Source organism: Rutilus rutilus (assembly GCF_951802725.1).
Source record: "Rutilus rutilus genome assembly, chromosome: 4".
NCBI classification, from domain to species: domain Eukaryota; kingdom Metazoa; phylum Chordata; class Actinopteri; order Cypriniformes; family Leuciscidae; genus Rutilus; species Rutilus rutilus.
This window is the reverse complement of record NC_140212.1, coordinates 27316193-27330082: the sequence shown is the minus strand read 5'-3', so window position 1 is coordinate 27330082 and position 13890 is coordinate 27316193. Positions and strand designations below refer to the sequence as shown.

General features: G+C 36.9%; 1 protein-coding gene across 1 annotated transcript; it reads right to left on the bottom strand.

Annotated features, from left to right (window-relative positions):
* Positions 1–398: 398 nt before the first annotated feature.
* On the bottom strand, positions 399–13273 carry LOC311289012 (uncharacterized protein). Its single transcript, XM_084406755.1, has 3 exons — positions 13184–13273; positions 12098–12317; positions 399–2655 (listed from the first exon to the last, which is right to left on the bottom strand). The coding sequence occupies exons 2-3, from the start codon at positions 12267–12269 to the stop codon at positions 980–982; spliced, it is 1848 nt and encodes a 615-aa protein (XP_084262881.1). The 5' UTR covers positions 12270–12317; positions 13184–13273; the 3' UTR covers positions 399–979.
* Positions 13274–13890: the final 617 nt, after the last annotated feature.

The window sequence follows — 13890 nt, the reverse complement described above, 5'->3', positions numbered from 1 at the left end:
AATATTTTTTTTTCCACTTTGGATTTGAGTTCACGTCAACCACCCATATATATATATATATATATATATATATACACATTTATTACATGGCTTGGTTGAATTCCAATGTAGAATGCGGTCTGTTATTTCTTGATAACAGACCGCTGCTAAGTATAACACCGTTGCCATGAAAAACAGAGCGTTGCTATGGACGCAGGATTCTAACCGTAGAGATGGAACAGACTATTTTCTTTAGCGGAAGCAATACAATCGTTTTTAAATCAATATTTTGTGTCAAATTATTGATTTAGTTGGTGGGTAGCCATGTAATAAGCGGGATAATGTAGAGCGAGGTGGTTGTTATAGCGAATACAACCCCTTCAGGCTGATTCAAGACCCCTCCGCTTCGCGGTCCCGTTCAGCCTGTCGGGGGTTGTATTCGCTATAACAACCGCCTCGCTCTACATTATCCCTTATATATATATATATATATGTATATATATTTTTTTTTACAATATTTAATGTGTCCATCAAAAGTGTGCTTTCACTTTAATTGAGCATGAGCAGTGCAGCAAAAATAGACTTGGTGCCGAAACCCGTGCTTCAACTGCTGCTCGCACGCCACTCCTGCTCCCTGTGTGAATGCCCTCATTTGTATGTTTTTGTACATTTGCCCTCATTTCATCTTCATGCACGCCGAAAAAAATATGCGGTGTGAAACTGCCGTTAGTGTTGTACACATGTTGAGAAGACGCTGTTTTCAACCATTTTTGTTTTGTTTTTTCACCATGAGCTCATTGTATTATGAAAAAAAAAAAGGTCCTATTCACAAGTGTGCTTTGTGACAAAAGAGATTGAGAACCACTGAACTACATCAAAGCAGATGGTCAGGTGCAGCCACAGGAGTTCATATCTACATGACAAAAAAATTCAATAGATTTATTATAAGAGGTCAATAATGCTAATTTTCATGAAGGTGGACAATCATATCTAGGCCACATTAGCTGCTGTTTGAACGTAGCCTTAGTTTCACACAGATACATATTTTCCGGTGCCATTTTAAATGGCAGAGCCATTTAAACCTCTTTCCACACAAAGAACAAAAATAGCGTCTGACATCTGCGTGACTTTTCAGATGTATCTGTAAGTGTGATAGCAAAATAAATGTTTTATTACACTTATTACAATTAAATCGCCTTTTTCCAGAGTGATTTTTAAAATGGCTCCTTTTTGTAAACCTCTTGCCACATAAAGGGCCCTGCAATTCCTTTCTAGAATGAGCTTGCAAATGACTTTTCAGGTGTCTTCGATATGTGAAACTCTTCTCACAATGAACACATGTAAAAGGCTTCTCTCCAGTGTGAAGTCTCGTGTGAACATCAAGGCTTACTTTCTGATTGAAACTCTTTCCACAGAGAGAGCATGTGAAAGGCTTCTCTCCAGTGTGAACTCTCATGTGAGTCTTAAGGTTTCCTTTAAATCTGAAACTCTTTCCACAGTGAGGGCACATGAATGTCTCTTCTCCAATGTGAATTTTTACATGCTTGTTAAGGCTTTTTTTGTCTGGGAAACTCTGTCCACACCGATGACATTTAAAACATTCCTCTCCAGAGTGATACTTCTTCATGTGGAAATTAAGGGCTCGTTTACGTGTAAAACATTTTCCACACTCAACACACATGAATGGTTTCTCTCCTGTGTGAGATTTCATGTGATACTTAAGATTTCCATTTTGTGTGAAGCTCTTCCCGCACAGTTTGCAGGTGAAAGGACTCTCTCCGGTGTGACTTCTCATGTGGGCCTTAAAGGTTGATTTGTATGTGAAGCACTTCCCACACAGTTTGCAGGTATAAGGATTCTCTCCAGTGTGACCTCTCATGTGCGAATCAAGGGTTGATTTATGTCTGAAACTGTTTCCACACTGATCACATGTGAACGGCTTCTCTCCAGTGTGAATTCTCATGTGAGTCTGAAGGCCTCCTTTATGTGAGAAGCTATTCCCACACTGTTTGCAGGTGTAAGGCCTCTCTCCAGTGTGACCTCTCATGTGCGAATCAAGTTGTGCTTTATATGAGAAGTTTTTGCCACACTCTTTGCATGTGTAAGGCGTACTTTCATTGTGAGAAGTCATGTGCCTCTTGAGGCTATCTTTAGTACTGAAACTCTTTCTACACTGATTACATGTAAAACAGTTCTCCCCTGAGTGCATCTTCATGTGGTTATTAAGGGTTACTTTACTTTTGAAAAGCTTTCCACACTGATCACATGTGAACGGCTTCTCCCCTGAGTGAATCTTCATGTGGTTTTTAAGGGTTACTTTACGTTTGAAAAGTTTTCCACACTGATCACAAGTGAAAGGCTTTTCTTCAGTGTGACTTGCCATGTGGGAATTAAGGTTTCCTTTGTGAGTGAAACTTTTTCCACAATGATTGCAGGTGAAAGGCTTCTCTCCAGTGTGAACTCTCATGTGGAGTACAAGGTTATGTTTTAGTTTGAAACTCTTTCCACACTGACAGCAGGAGAAGGAACTGTTAAATTCTCTCTTCGGTGCTCTTTTTCTTGAGGAAGTCGTTTCAGTTTGCATGTATTTTTCTTTAGTTGTGACATGTTTCTCATATTGATGTTTCTCTTCTATTTCATTCAGTTCTTGACTCTCCTCTTTCAGTCCCATCAGGTCTAAAGCAAAAAAAAAAAAAAAAAAAAAAGTTAACATAAGTTTACCATCAGAAACAACAACACGATATATCAGATCTTTCGACAACTTAATTCTCAAGCTATTCAAAAGAACATTGTGGTCTATGTTGGCATTTATGGACAAGTGTTAGCATAATTTAGGTCTTATATATCTGACCTCTACCACTTTGTTTGTGTAAATAAAGAGACATCTCATCAAACACAAGTATGGGATGCAACACGGCTCATTATTAGGTCCTCTGCTTTCCCCAAGGAACATTTTCATTAAATTTCCTCATATGACCAAACTGGTCATATGGTCAAAAGGGAAGTTGTTCCTTTGTTTGAACAACAAAAACCAGTGCTTTGTTGCATGTTGCAAAAAACTCTCCAAGTTAGCGGAGTTCATTGATATTAGAGCTACATCAACTAACGGATAATATTGACAAAAAAAAAGAGATTATAATTGTTGAAAATAATCACCAATACATTTTATTGTTGACTAATAGTGTCTACATGCAGTGCGTGGAAAAACCTCCACCATTCATGTCACTTTACAGAAGTGAATAGAGCATTTCCATGGACAAAACACTGCAATGGATGGCACAGAATTTTACATAACACATTACATTTATGCATTTAGCTTTTATCTAAAGAGACTTACAATACAGTAACAAGTCATTTGTCAACAATATTTATAGTAAACAATGACAGAAAAATTGGGAAACAACAGTCAATGTAATATGACAAATCTAATCAAATTTAAAGTAAATAAATAAAAAAACAAAGTAATGATAATAAAAATAATAAACATAATAAATAATTCAATTTTATTACAAATAATAAACATTAATTAATAGATCTAGTGCAATCTGTATAAAATGTATAGCAAAATAAAAATAGTTAATGTAATATAATAGAACAAATTATTGATATGATATGGTGATATGTAACAAAGCATTGTTTTTTGTTGTTCAAACAAAGGAACTTCTCATCCTAAGATTTCCCTAGATGTAGAATATAAATCGAAATATGACAATGCATCTAATGTAAAAAAAAAAAGAAAAAAGAAGAAAAAAAAAAGGCATAAATTAGAATAGAATATCAAACAAATTAAATGGACAAAAGTATTGGGACACCTGACCATTACACTAACAGGGACTTTAATGGCATTGCATTCTAAATACATTGACATTAATATTGAGTTGCCTTTGCATCTATAACAGCTTCCACTTTTCTTGGAAGGCAGTCTATGCATTTAGAATGCGGTGTCATTAAAGTCCCCGTTGGTGTAATGGTCTGGTGTCCCAATACTTTTGTCAATATAGTGTACATTCACCTCTGGTGATATGCAACAAAGCACTGTTTTTTGTTGTTCAAACAAAGGAACAACTTCCCGTCTCCACATTTGGAACATCGCCGGAAGTTGCACCTCCCTCTCTGAGTGCCAAATGTAGGCCAGTGTCCCACACCATCGTAGCAGATTTCCAGGCTGGGATGGAGAACTCGGGGTTAGGGTGACGGACTTGTGGCTTGTGCTTTGAACTTGGGGGCCGGGCCAACCCTGGCTGGTACCTTGATTGGCTCTCTTCAATGTAGCTGCCACTGACAGACAGAACTTCTTCAAAGGCATCGGTTTCTCTTTGAGAAGGTTGCAGCCTTGCTTGTAGATAAGCCATGCATTCACAATGCTCACGCCAATGATGTACCCAAACAAAAGGCAGGTACCAGACCTGTGCCTTCATTGGCGTCTTATAGAAGTGCACATGCATATCGGAGAGATCAAAACTTTGCATTTGCTGTTTCTGTAAATGGGCAATTCCAGCGTTATGGACGTGACATTTGCAGTCAAATGCATTTAAAGGGATACTTCACCTCTGGAAAGATGAATGTGTATTTAAAATGGGTCATTTATGTAGTAGAAATGTGAAATTATTTTTGAATTTGGAGCCTTCTATACTGAGAAAAGCCAGAAAAAGCCACGCTTACCAGTAAGAGAGCGCAGTTATACAACTAGGCTAGGCTACTAGTTGACTCGAAACTTAAAAGACGCTGTTTTATCGTGAGTCTCCGTGATGAGTCTGCCCGGGATATCGAGATCGCCCAAAATGTCCGTGATTCGGCTTTTGCGTTCTACAGTCGCCATTCATTATGTTTACTGTGGCGAGCAGGACGAGGCTGAGGGGCGCGGGAGAACGGCACGAGGCCGGTGGCGTGATTACTGATGAGCGACGGAGGAGCGGGAATTTTCTTAGCAATGTTAAAAAAGCACATTAACCGATTACTTGTTTAGCGTTCATGTAAACACTACATTCAGATTCACCAATCGGAATGAATTCAGTTAGATTGAAACAAAAGGTGTGCATGTAAACAATGAATGGCAACTGTAAAAAGCAAAAGCCGAACCCCGGACATTTTGGACGATCTCGACGGCCGGACATGTCCAGGAAAAAGAGGATGGTACCCCCTACTACTCAGCTTTCTCCACAGAACAAGAGCCTGTTAGCTTAGCTTCCAAAAAAAGATGTCTGGCACTATTTGTACATTCAGTGAGTGAGATCCCACCCCCTATGGGAGGGTTGAGAACATGCGGAACGAGCTCCTACTACTGGCTGTAGTTTCAAGCCTCTGGCCAAAAAATCCTCCGGTGACGCAAAATGACGATTTTTGCGTAATCAGAGGATTTTTTCCAGACAAAAAAAATACATAAATCTCTCATATCAGGGGGATATGAGGGAGGGAAGCACGGTAATTCGAAAATACTACAGGTTTTCTACTGACACAAAGCTTAATGCTAAATGCTGAAGTATCCCTTTAATAGCAATATATTGAAAAGTCTGTTTATATATCCATACTCCCTTAATAAAAAGCGGCACTAAAAGACTGCTTTAAAACTTTCACAGAGACCTCAAACAGGCATTTAAAACACCAAATATTAAGGATTGGCATTTCAAGCAAAAATAATATTCGATAATTGTTCAAAAATCGTACCTCTCCCCCACATGCTCACCGGTAAAACGGCGTTCGCTCAAATCCCGCTCCGACATTAAATTTCTCTGTACGGCAGGCTAATATATAGGCCTACGTGTTGTAGCCTAGGCATTATAGAAAACGTATTTAGTTTCATATGCATGTTTAAATAAAATAATTTTATTTTTTAATTTCATCTATGTTGATTATATGAAAAGTGAACAGCATGAATAAGATAATAAGATGCGCAATATATCGGGAGACAAATGCACTGTCAAGGGCTTCATCATAGCTGTCGCGGTAGCCTACCGGTCTTTGCAGCAATTATTTTACCGCAAATACTGCATTGCGCGCTGTTGGCATCGAGCCTGGAGAAATGTAGCCACACTTTTGATCGACTTTTCCACATCTTTAGGGTATTGTGAGTGTGTGTGCTCGCGTCTCATTGAGTATGTGCGCGAGTTTGTGTGTGTGTGCTCGCGTCTCATATGAGAATGTGCGTGGACAGTTTGTGTGTGCGCGCGCGCGTCTCATATGAGTATGTGCGCAGAGTTCCGCGCGTCTCGTGTGTGTAGAGTTTGCGTGTATGTGCGTGAGCGACTTTAGGCGTGTCGTTGTGCATTTCATATGTATTTGTTTGAGCACTGACGTTGACGAGTTAACCCCTTAGGTATCGAAATCTGGTACCGAAAAACAAGTCATTTTTCGATACTCGATAGTATCGAGGCAATTCGGTCGGTACCAAAAAAGTATCGAACTCGGTACCCAGCCCTATTGATTGGACAAACATATTGTAATTAGACATCTTTGACACTCTGCACCGAGCACTTGCACAGATACACACTTGAGCGTATGAAAGCATGCGTCTATTCACTTAAAATGTTAAATTTAATTTACAGACTGAAAAACTTGTGCTGTTTTCAGACAGTTTGGACTTTAATAAAGAGAGAAAACATGCACTAAACCTTTTCACTGGCATTTTGTTTTCATAGTTAGACGGATATCGTGATCATCATTATAGTATCATTATAGGATTGTCTAGCGATAGATCATGATATTATCGTGTATCGTATTGTGAGGGACCCTGTGATTCCCATCCCTAGTGAGTATCCTTGTAAACATGGTTATGTTTTAAGTGAACGTAAACAGTTTATAACTAAAACACGTGTAGCAGTATATTTGATCCGTTAATCAAACAACAAAAGACAAAAAAAACTCACTCACTGATCTTTACTGAATGAGTTTTGTAACTTTAATAAACAGGGTTCCTGCAGGTTTCAGTTAGTCAAATTTAAGACCTTTTTAAGACATTTTAAGACCATAAAGATTGAAATTTAAGACCTACACGACGCATTGCCAAAAAATATTCAAATCAAAGAATTCATTTTATTTCAATGAATTCAGTAATTGAAAAAGCATTAACTTAATTTACAGATAAAGCAATCACATTAGTAACCTTCCAGACCCAACGCGTGTCAGAGAAAAGAACAAAATCCGATATAATTTTTTTATAGAAAATTGTACTTTGCATATTATAGGCCTACTGTAAAAACACATAATTATTAGTTGATCATAGCTAGAGATGAAATGGCATGAACATTTAATTTAATTATTATAGTGCCAAAAATGATCACTGTTATCACAGAATCCTGTTCAAAAAGTACTAATACTACACAATGAAATCAATTCACCAAGTTTTATGTAGAAAAACAGCAAATCACAAATAAAATTAGCATCAATACGCACTAACATAAACATTAAAATAATACGATTAAAAATGATAGCCAGATTTTATAAGTGTCTTGCAACATGTTATATACTAACATGTACAAGTTCAAATAAAGTTGACAAAAAAAGGTTTTTATAAAAAGATAAACCTCACATATTTCAGACTTTAATTTATCTTTTTTGACTCATTCTTTTTATAAAAAATGATTTAGTGACATTTACAATACACTTTAGCTTATCTTTTATTATTAATAGTAAAATTCGGTCCGATTTTCCCGTGGCGTCTGTCGTTGCTATGCAACTCCACAATGACAAAAAAGTTTTAGTGGCTAATGGATTTCCACCGCCGAAAAACACTTGCTGTAGCTCTGCTACAAGATTTATTTACGGAGAAGAGAAAAACACCCGTAGTGTTTGGGTGCACCCGCATCCTTCATGTCTTTTTTCATGTCGCTGCGCCTGGAAAAAAACGAGCGCGTCGCTTACCGCGCGCCTATATTTGAATGAACTTGAGCGCGAAAAAGACGCGATATGTGAACTGCCTCTTGGCGAGCGACTTCAATACTTTTTTGCTACTTTGTAATAACTTTATGCAGCCAGCGTTTCTGGAAATGAACGAGGGTAGAATCTTTTTTAAGACCTGACTAAATGAAATTTAAGACCGCGGATGAAAATCTGGCTGTTTTTAAGACGTTTTAAGGCCTTAAATTTAAAGTTCAGAATTTAAGACATTTTAAGACTTTTTAAGACCCCGCGGGAACCCTGAATAAAGATTCATCTATTCATCTACACCCATGGAGGGCCACAGTGTATACTATGTGTACAGTGCAACAGCAAAGAGCTTGTTTACATTTTAGACAAGTCAAGTTGCGATACTGAACAGGACATAGAAATGGCAAAAAAAAAAAAAACCCGCCTTGACCGGACTGTTATAGCCCAGGCCTTTAGAGTACACGGATCCATTCAAAATGACTAAACACAGCAACATACAACTGACAAATCAACATGATCCTGAATGTCTGTGGAGACAATATGAAAGTACTGAAATGTGTCTGTGCATAAATACAATATGCGAACAGTGTGTTGATAGAACACATAAATGGTTTGCGCATCAATATGACAGATTGGCGCATGCTTGCTTTACAACTCCTGTACGTCACCGCAGTCTTTGAGATGCCGGTTTGCTTTATCCAGCAGAGAAACGTAGAAGGCATATCATAAAGAGAGAAAACCTGCACTAAACCTTTACATGGGCATTTTGTTTTCAAAGTTAGACAGATATCACATTCAAAAAGCGGAAGCTTAAAATAGGAGCGTGAAAAAAACTTCTGCTACAGCCTGTATCAATGGGTTTTTTTTTTTTTTTTTTATGTAAAAAAAAAAAAACAGTTTACTAGGGGTGGAATGGTACATGTATTCGTATTGAACCGAAACGGTTCATACGGGCGTCACGGATCGGTGCATGAATATAAACGGAGAATACGCGGTATAAAAATAAATAAAACTCACGTGCAAATTAATTAATGTAATGCGGAACTACTGTTAGATACTCGGGTTCTTTAGGGGCACCTGGGACACTCTGTAGCTCTGTGGCTATAATGAACAGGCTGCGTTGTCAAGATTGCAATGCTGTAATATGGTGCGTGTGTGAGAGAGAGAGGCGCGGGCGCGATCGAACAGTAGAAACATAAAAACATACTCCGTCATTTTGTTCATACAGGACATCATTCAAACTGCAAAGTGTTTACTTATATTTGTGTACACTTGCAATAAAACACAACATTGTGCTTTTGTCAAACTGTAAACTCTTGTCAAACTGTACAAACAAACTTACAACTGTTACCCAATCAAAATCTCTCTCTCTCTCTCACACACACACACACACACACACACTGTTTAAAAGCAAAAAATATTTATCCAACCCCATGTAAAAACAGTCAGTCAGTGCCGTCTTTTGGACATTCATCATATTGCATTGGTTTTCATTTCTTGTCCTCAAACCGAGCACTAGCCTAATCTGTTTATTTTTAAGTTACACATTCTACATTCATTAAAAAAGAAAATGTGTTTTTAATGGTAGTGTTATTTTATACAGAAATAAATGATTTATAATTAAGATGACAATAAAGTTAATTAAAATTAAGGAAAACAAATATATTGATCTGAAATATAGCAAATTAATTTTAAATTCATTCAGGTACAATTACCAAACATACCTCAAGGTCTTTGTCTTTTTATTAATTTAATTAATAAACTAATTATATAAAACTATTGTCAGTGCACTACAAATAAACTGGTTCTATGCCTTTAATAATGAAACTTATTTAAAAAATACAAGGCTTAAGACATTTATTTTCCTTTGGTGGAACAGCCTGAGACATGCGGAAAAAACATAAAAAAAATTTGCCTTCTGCATTTTTGTTTTGCTTTTCCCTCCATTGTACCGAACCGTGATGTCTGAACCGAGGTATGAACCGAACCGTGACTTCTGTGTACCGTTCCACCCCTACAGTTTACAATCATTAATTGAGCAAAACAAAGTGTGAAACAAAGAAAACAGGTGTCATAATATTCTGAGGTATATTTCGCGATTTAAAGGGAAGCGCATAAGCCATACGCTTATATAAGCCATAAGCCACATAGTATGTGCAATACTTTAGAGTCTGATCACCTTATTTTATTACAGAACTGCAAGAGTGTAATACAAACAATAGATAACATTAAGAGCATTACAAACAGAAACTTATTGCATTAAACTATAATGTTGGCATTTATTCATGCACTTATTTTACGATGCGATAATCTATAATTAGATCAAATTGAAATAGTTTAAATAAAGGTTCAACTTTATTTCCAGCCCATAGACGATTATTCAAAAATAACCGGTTTGATCTCATGACTGGCAGCACCGGTGTTCTGACAATCGCGTAAGTCTAAATAAACATTTTTAAGTATTGATGTTTATTGTTAAGTTCAACTAAATTATTTTAATTAGTTGACCTTAACAATAAACATAATTAATTTTCTTTTCAAAACTGGCGTTCGTCCATTGTCAATAATGCAGGTGGAAATTCCTTTACGCTATTAATAGGACACACGGACGGATAAAAGCCTATAAAGAATGTCCAACAAGGAAGTAGGATCTAAACATAAAAAAACATTAAAAAAAAAAACCTTAACTAAAGCTGTGTCTGAAACCGCTCACTCGTTCACTCATTCACTAATCCCTACATAGTGAATGGCAGTTGAGTGCACTACATCAGCAAAGAGTGAACGAAAATGAGTGAGCGAATTCGGACGCTGACATAATTATCACGCGCCAGAGAGCTCGGACAATTTCGTCATAAACATTACCTACCCATCTTTAATATTTCCTTTTTTGTCTGTATGAATTTTATGTAACAATTGTATGTATGTATTTTTCACGTTTATTGCATTATTTAATAAAAAAATATATAATAAAAACACTTGTCATATTTATTTACTTTTTACATTTATATGTGAAAATAAAAGAGAACAAACCACTACACAACACATTTGTTTATTCAAATATCTAGATAACGGTATATATATAAATAAATAACCAGGCGTCTGGTCTTATAAATGATTGTTTTCTATCTCGCGTGTGCCGTTGCCATGGTGACATTTTTGTTTATTTTTCATTCGCGCTCTATCGCCTTATTGTGTTGGATTGTGGGAAATAGTGTCTCAGCAAGTGTACATCGAATGTACACTCGAATTCAGAGAGGATTGTGGGTAAAAGTAGTGAACGAATGTAGGGAATGATGTCGTTCACTCAGAATTCGGACACCACTACAAAATGGCCGACACCCTAAATAGTGCGCTATATAGTGGATAGGGAGCGATTTCAGACACAGCTTAAGACACTCATATGACATTCTTTAAAAGTATCATTCATTTCTGTAGAGCATGACATTTTGGCCCCGTTCACACCGCAAGTCTTGATGCTCAATTCTGATTTTTTGCTCAGATCCGATTTTTTGATTGGCTGTTCACATTACCTTTTACAATGTGACCTATATCTGATTGCAGTGTGAACTATTTGAGGTTTCAAACTAACACGCATGCGCAAAAGAACAATAACAATGACGTCAGACGCAGCACGCGGTTGCACTAAAGTTCGGGAGATTATGGAGGAAGTAAGCATATTCGCATTTATTTCAAAATGTTTGTGTAATGGAAGCCGTAACATTAATGAGCAGGTGCTGAGGAGGAGAAGAAAGAGAAAGAGAGCAAAATTGGCAATTTTTGCCTTTTGCGGGTTTATGGCTGTTACGGTAGGATCCTTCTAGTTTAGCTTGAATTGAAGTATCTCCCCATATACTTATTAGGTCTAACACCTCACTCTCCCTCCATTGACTCGCTCCATCGCTGTTCTCCATATTAGTGTCTGTTGTGTCTAAGGCTTCGCCGGCGCATAATTGTGACAAATGTCGACGTAGATTGACGTAAAAGTCGCATCAAATCCGCCTTGGTTGTTCACACTGCGGTCGCATTGAAAAAAATCAGATATGGTTCTGATTCAGTACCACATATGTATGTGGTCTAAATCTGATTTGAAAAAATCAGATCTGGGCTAGATTTGAGTGTTCACACTACCTATGAAGAAGTCTGACCTGGTCACTTGACCCCAAAAAAATCAGATTTGGGCCACTTTTGCCTGCAGTGTGAACGGGGCCTAAATAAGGATCAAATGACTGAATGCAGCTTTAAGAATGAAACTAACCTGTGTGTTCCTCAGTATCTTCTTGTTTCACACTGAATGTTTCTACAATCTTCAGGTCTTCATTCTCCTCTTTAATAGACGCCATCTTTGTTTGTTCCTCAGTATCTTCTTGTTTCACACTGAATACTTCTTCAATCCTCATTTCTTCACTCTCTTCTTTAATAGACACCATCTTAAATTGTACATCACGTGGTTCTCAGTCGCTTCACCTGGAGTTTTTCTGTGTATAAACATATTTGTCATATTTAAAATAAGAATAATTAACAGAAAAAAAATAGATCCACACTAAATCTCTGAGTGTGTCTCAATCAGCTCTAGTTTAGTAGTTCAGTGCACTGGTAAGAGAGTCAATCTGAGTGAGAGTTAATGACCTGAAAAATAGCGTTACCAATTAATTAGGACAAACTATAGGCCTACATTTTGTTCCTTATGATTTAGCTTTGATATTTAATGATTAGTGGATCACAATTAATAGATCATTATAGGGTGACCCATTTTTACAGTTGCCAACTTCAGAAAAGTAAAACAAGGGACAACTGTGGTTCTTTATATGAAAATAAGGGACACTCAAAAAATACTTGTAGCCTACTGTACCACACAGTGCATGTTATTTCAGTGTCTGTGGTTATGTGTATTAAAGGCTGTCAGACAAACACATTTGTCAACACTTTATGTAAAATTTAATTATAAAAAATAATTAAAAACGATACACTTATTGAGGTTAAACAATCAATAAATCCTCCAAAAGAAATAAAAATAGAATAAAACATGGTTACTGCATACGGTGTAGCCTAATACACACGTTTCAAAAGCCCAGTTTCTCCATCATTAACGTTACTAGCCAGTGACCGAATTCACGTTATGATATCAAGCTGATTCAGGATATTGGGAGCGAATATAAAACGCACATTTTATACAAATGCACTGTTACTCTTGCGCCTATATGCGCTTTACTCACAAAAATAACGTTAGATAAAGCATTTCTATGTTTCATTCAATATTAATTAGTTAATTTTACAGCCATTGTAAAAGCTATAAAATTGACTGAGGGGCTTTCATTGATTTAAAAACATAAAAGCCACAAACCTTTTATCAGCATAATCACAACAGACCAAATGCAGGAGCGCGGCGCAGCCTTATGACGACATCTTCTTCTTGATTTTAGGTGCTCCCGCTCAGAGCCATATGCTCCCGTTGACGTCATAGCGCCAATCTAAAACAAAAGTCCCATTCACATGCTGCTGTGTAAAATCAGAAAAGTGCATAAACATACAACATACAAATAATAAAAAAAATGACAGAGGGTTTCAGAGTTGAATCCTTGGTGAGTGAGATTCTGTCTAAAAGGCAAAACTCTAATGGGGTGTAGAAACCATACCAGCAGTCAGGATCCTTTTTTTTAATTTTTATTTTTTATGAAAGATTCATAGCAAAAACTATGGAAGAGGATTAGGGCCAGGCAAAAAAAATAAAAATAAAGAAAATCTAAAAAAATAAAGTCATTATAATGCAAGAATAAACTATTCTAAACTAACCAAAATTACATTTTGAGAATTAAGTTGTTTATATAGTATAATTTGTATCCAGTGGTGGGCCGTCAGGGCCAGCAAGGCCTTCTCTGCTGGCCTAAACACTATCAGAATCACTGACTAGTGCTTTAATATATTTTTCAACATAAGGGACATTCTACCAGAAACGTACATTTGCTGTCCTGGCACTACTATTGTTTTATAAAACTGGTGTAATCCACATATTTCCCCAAACTGTCATACAGTGAATTAATTTAGAGGGTT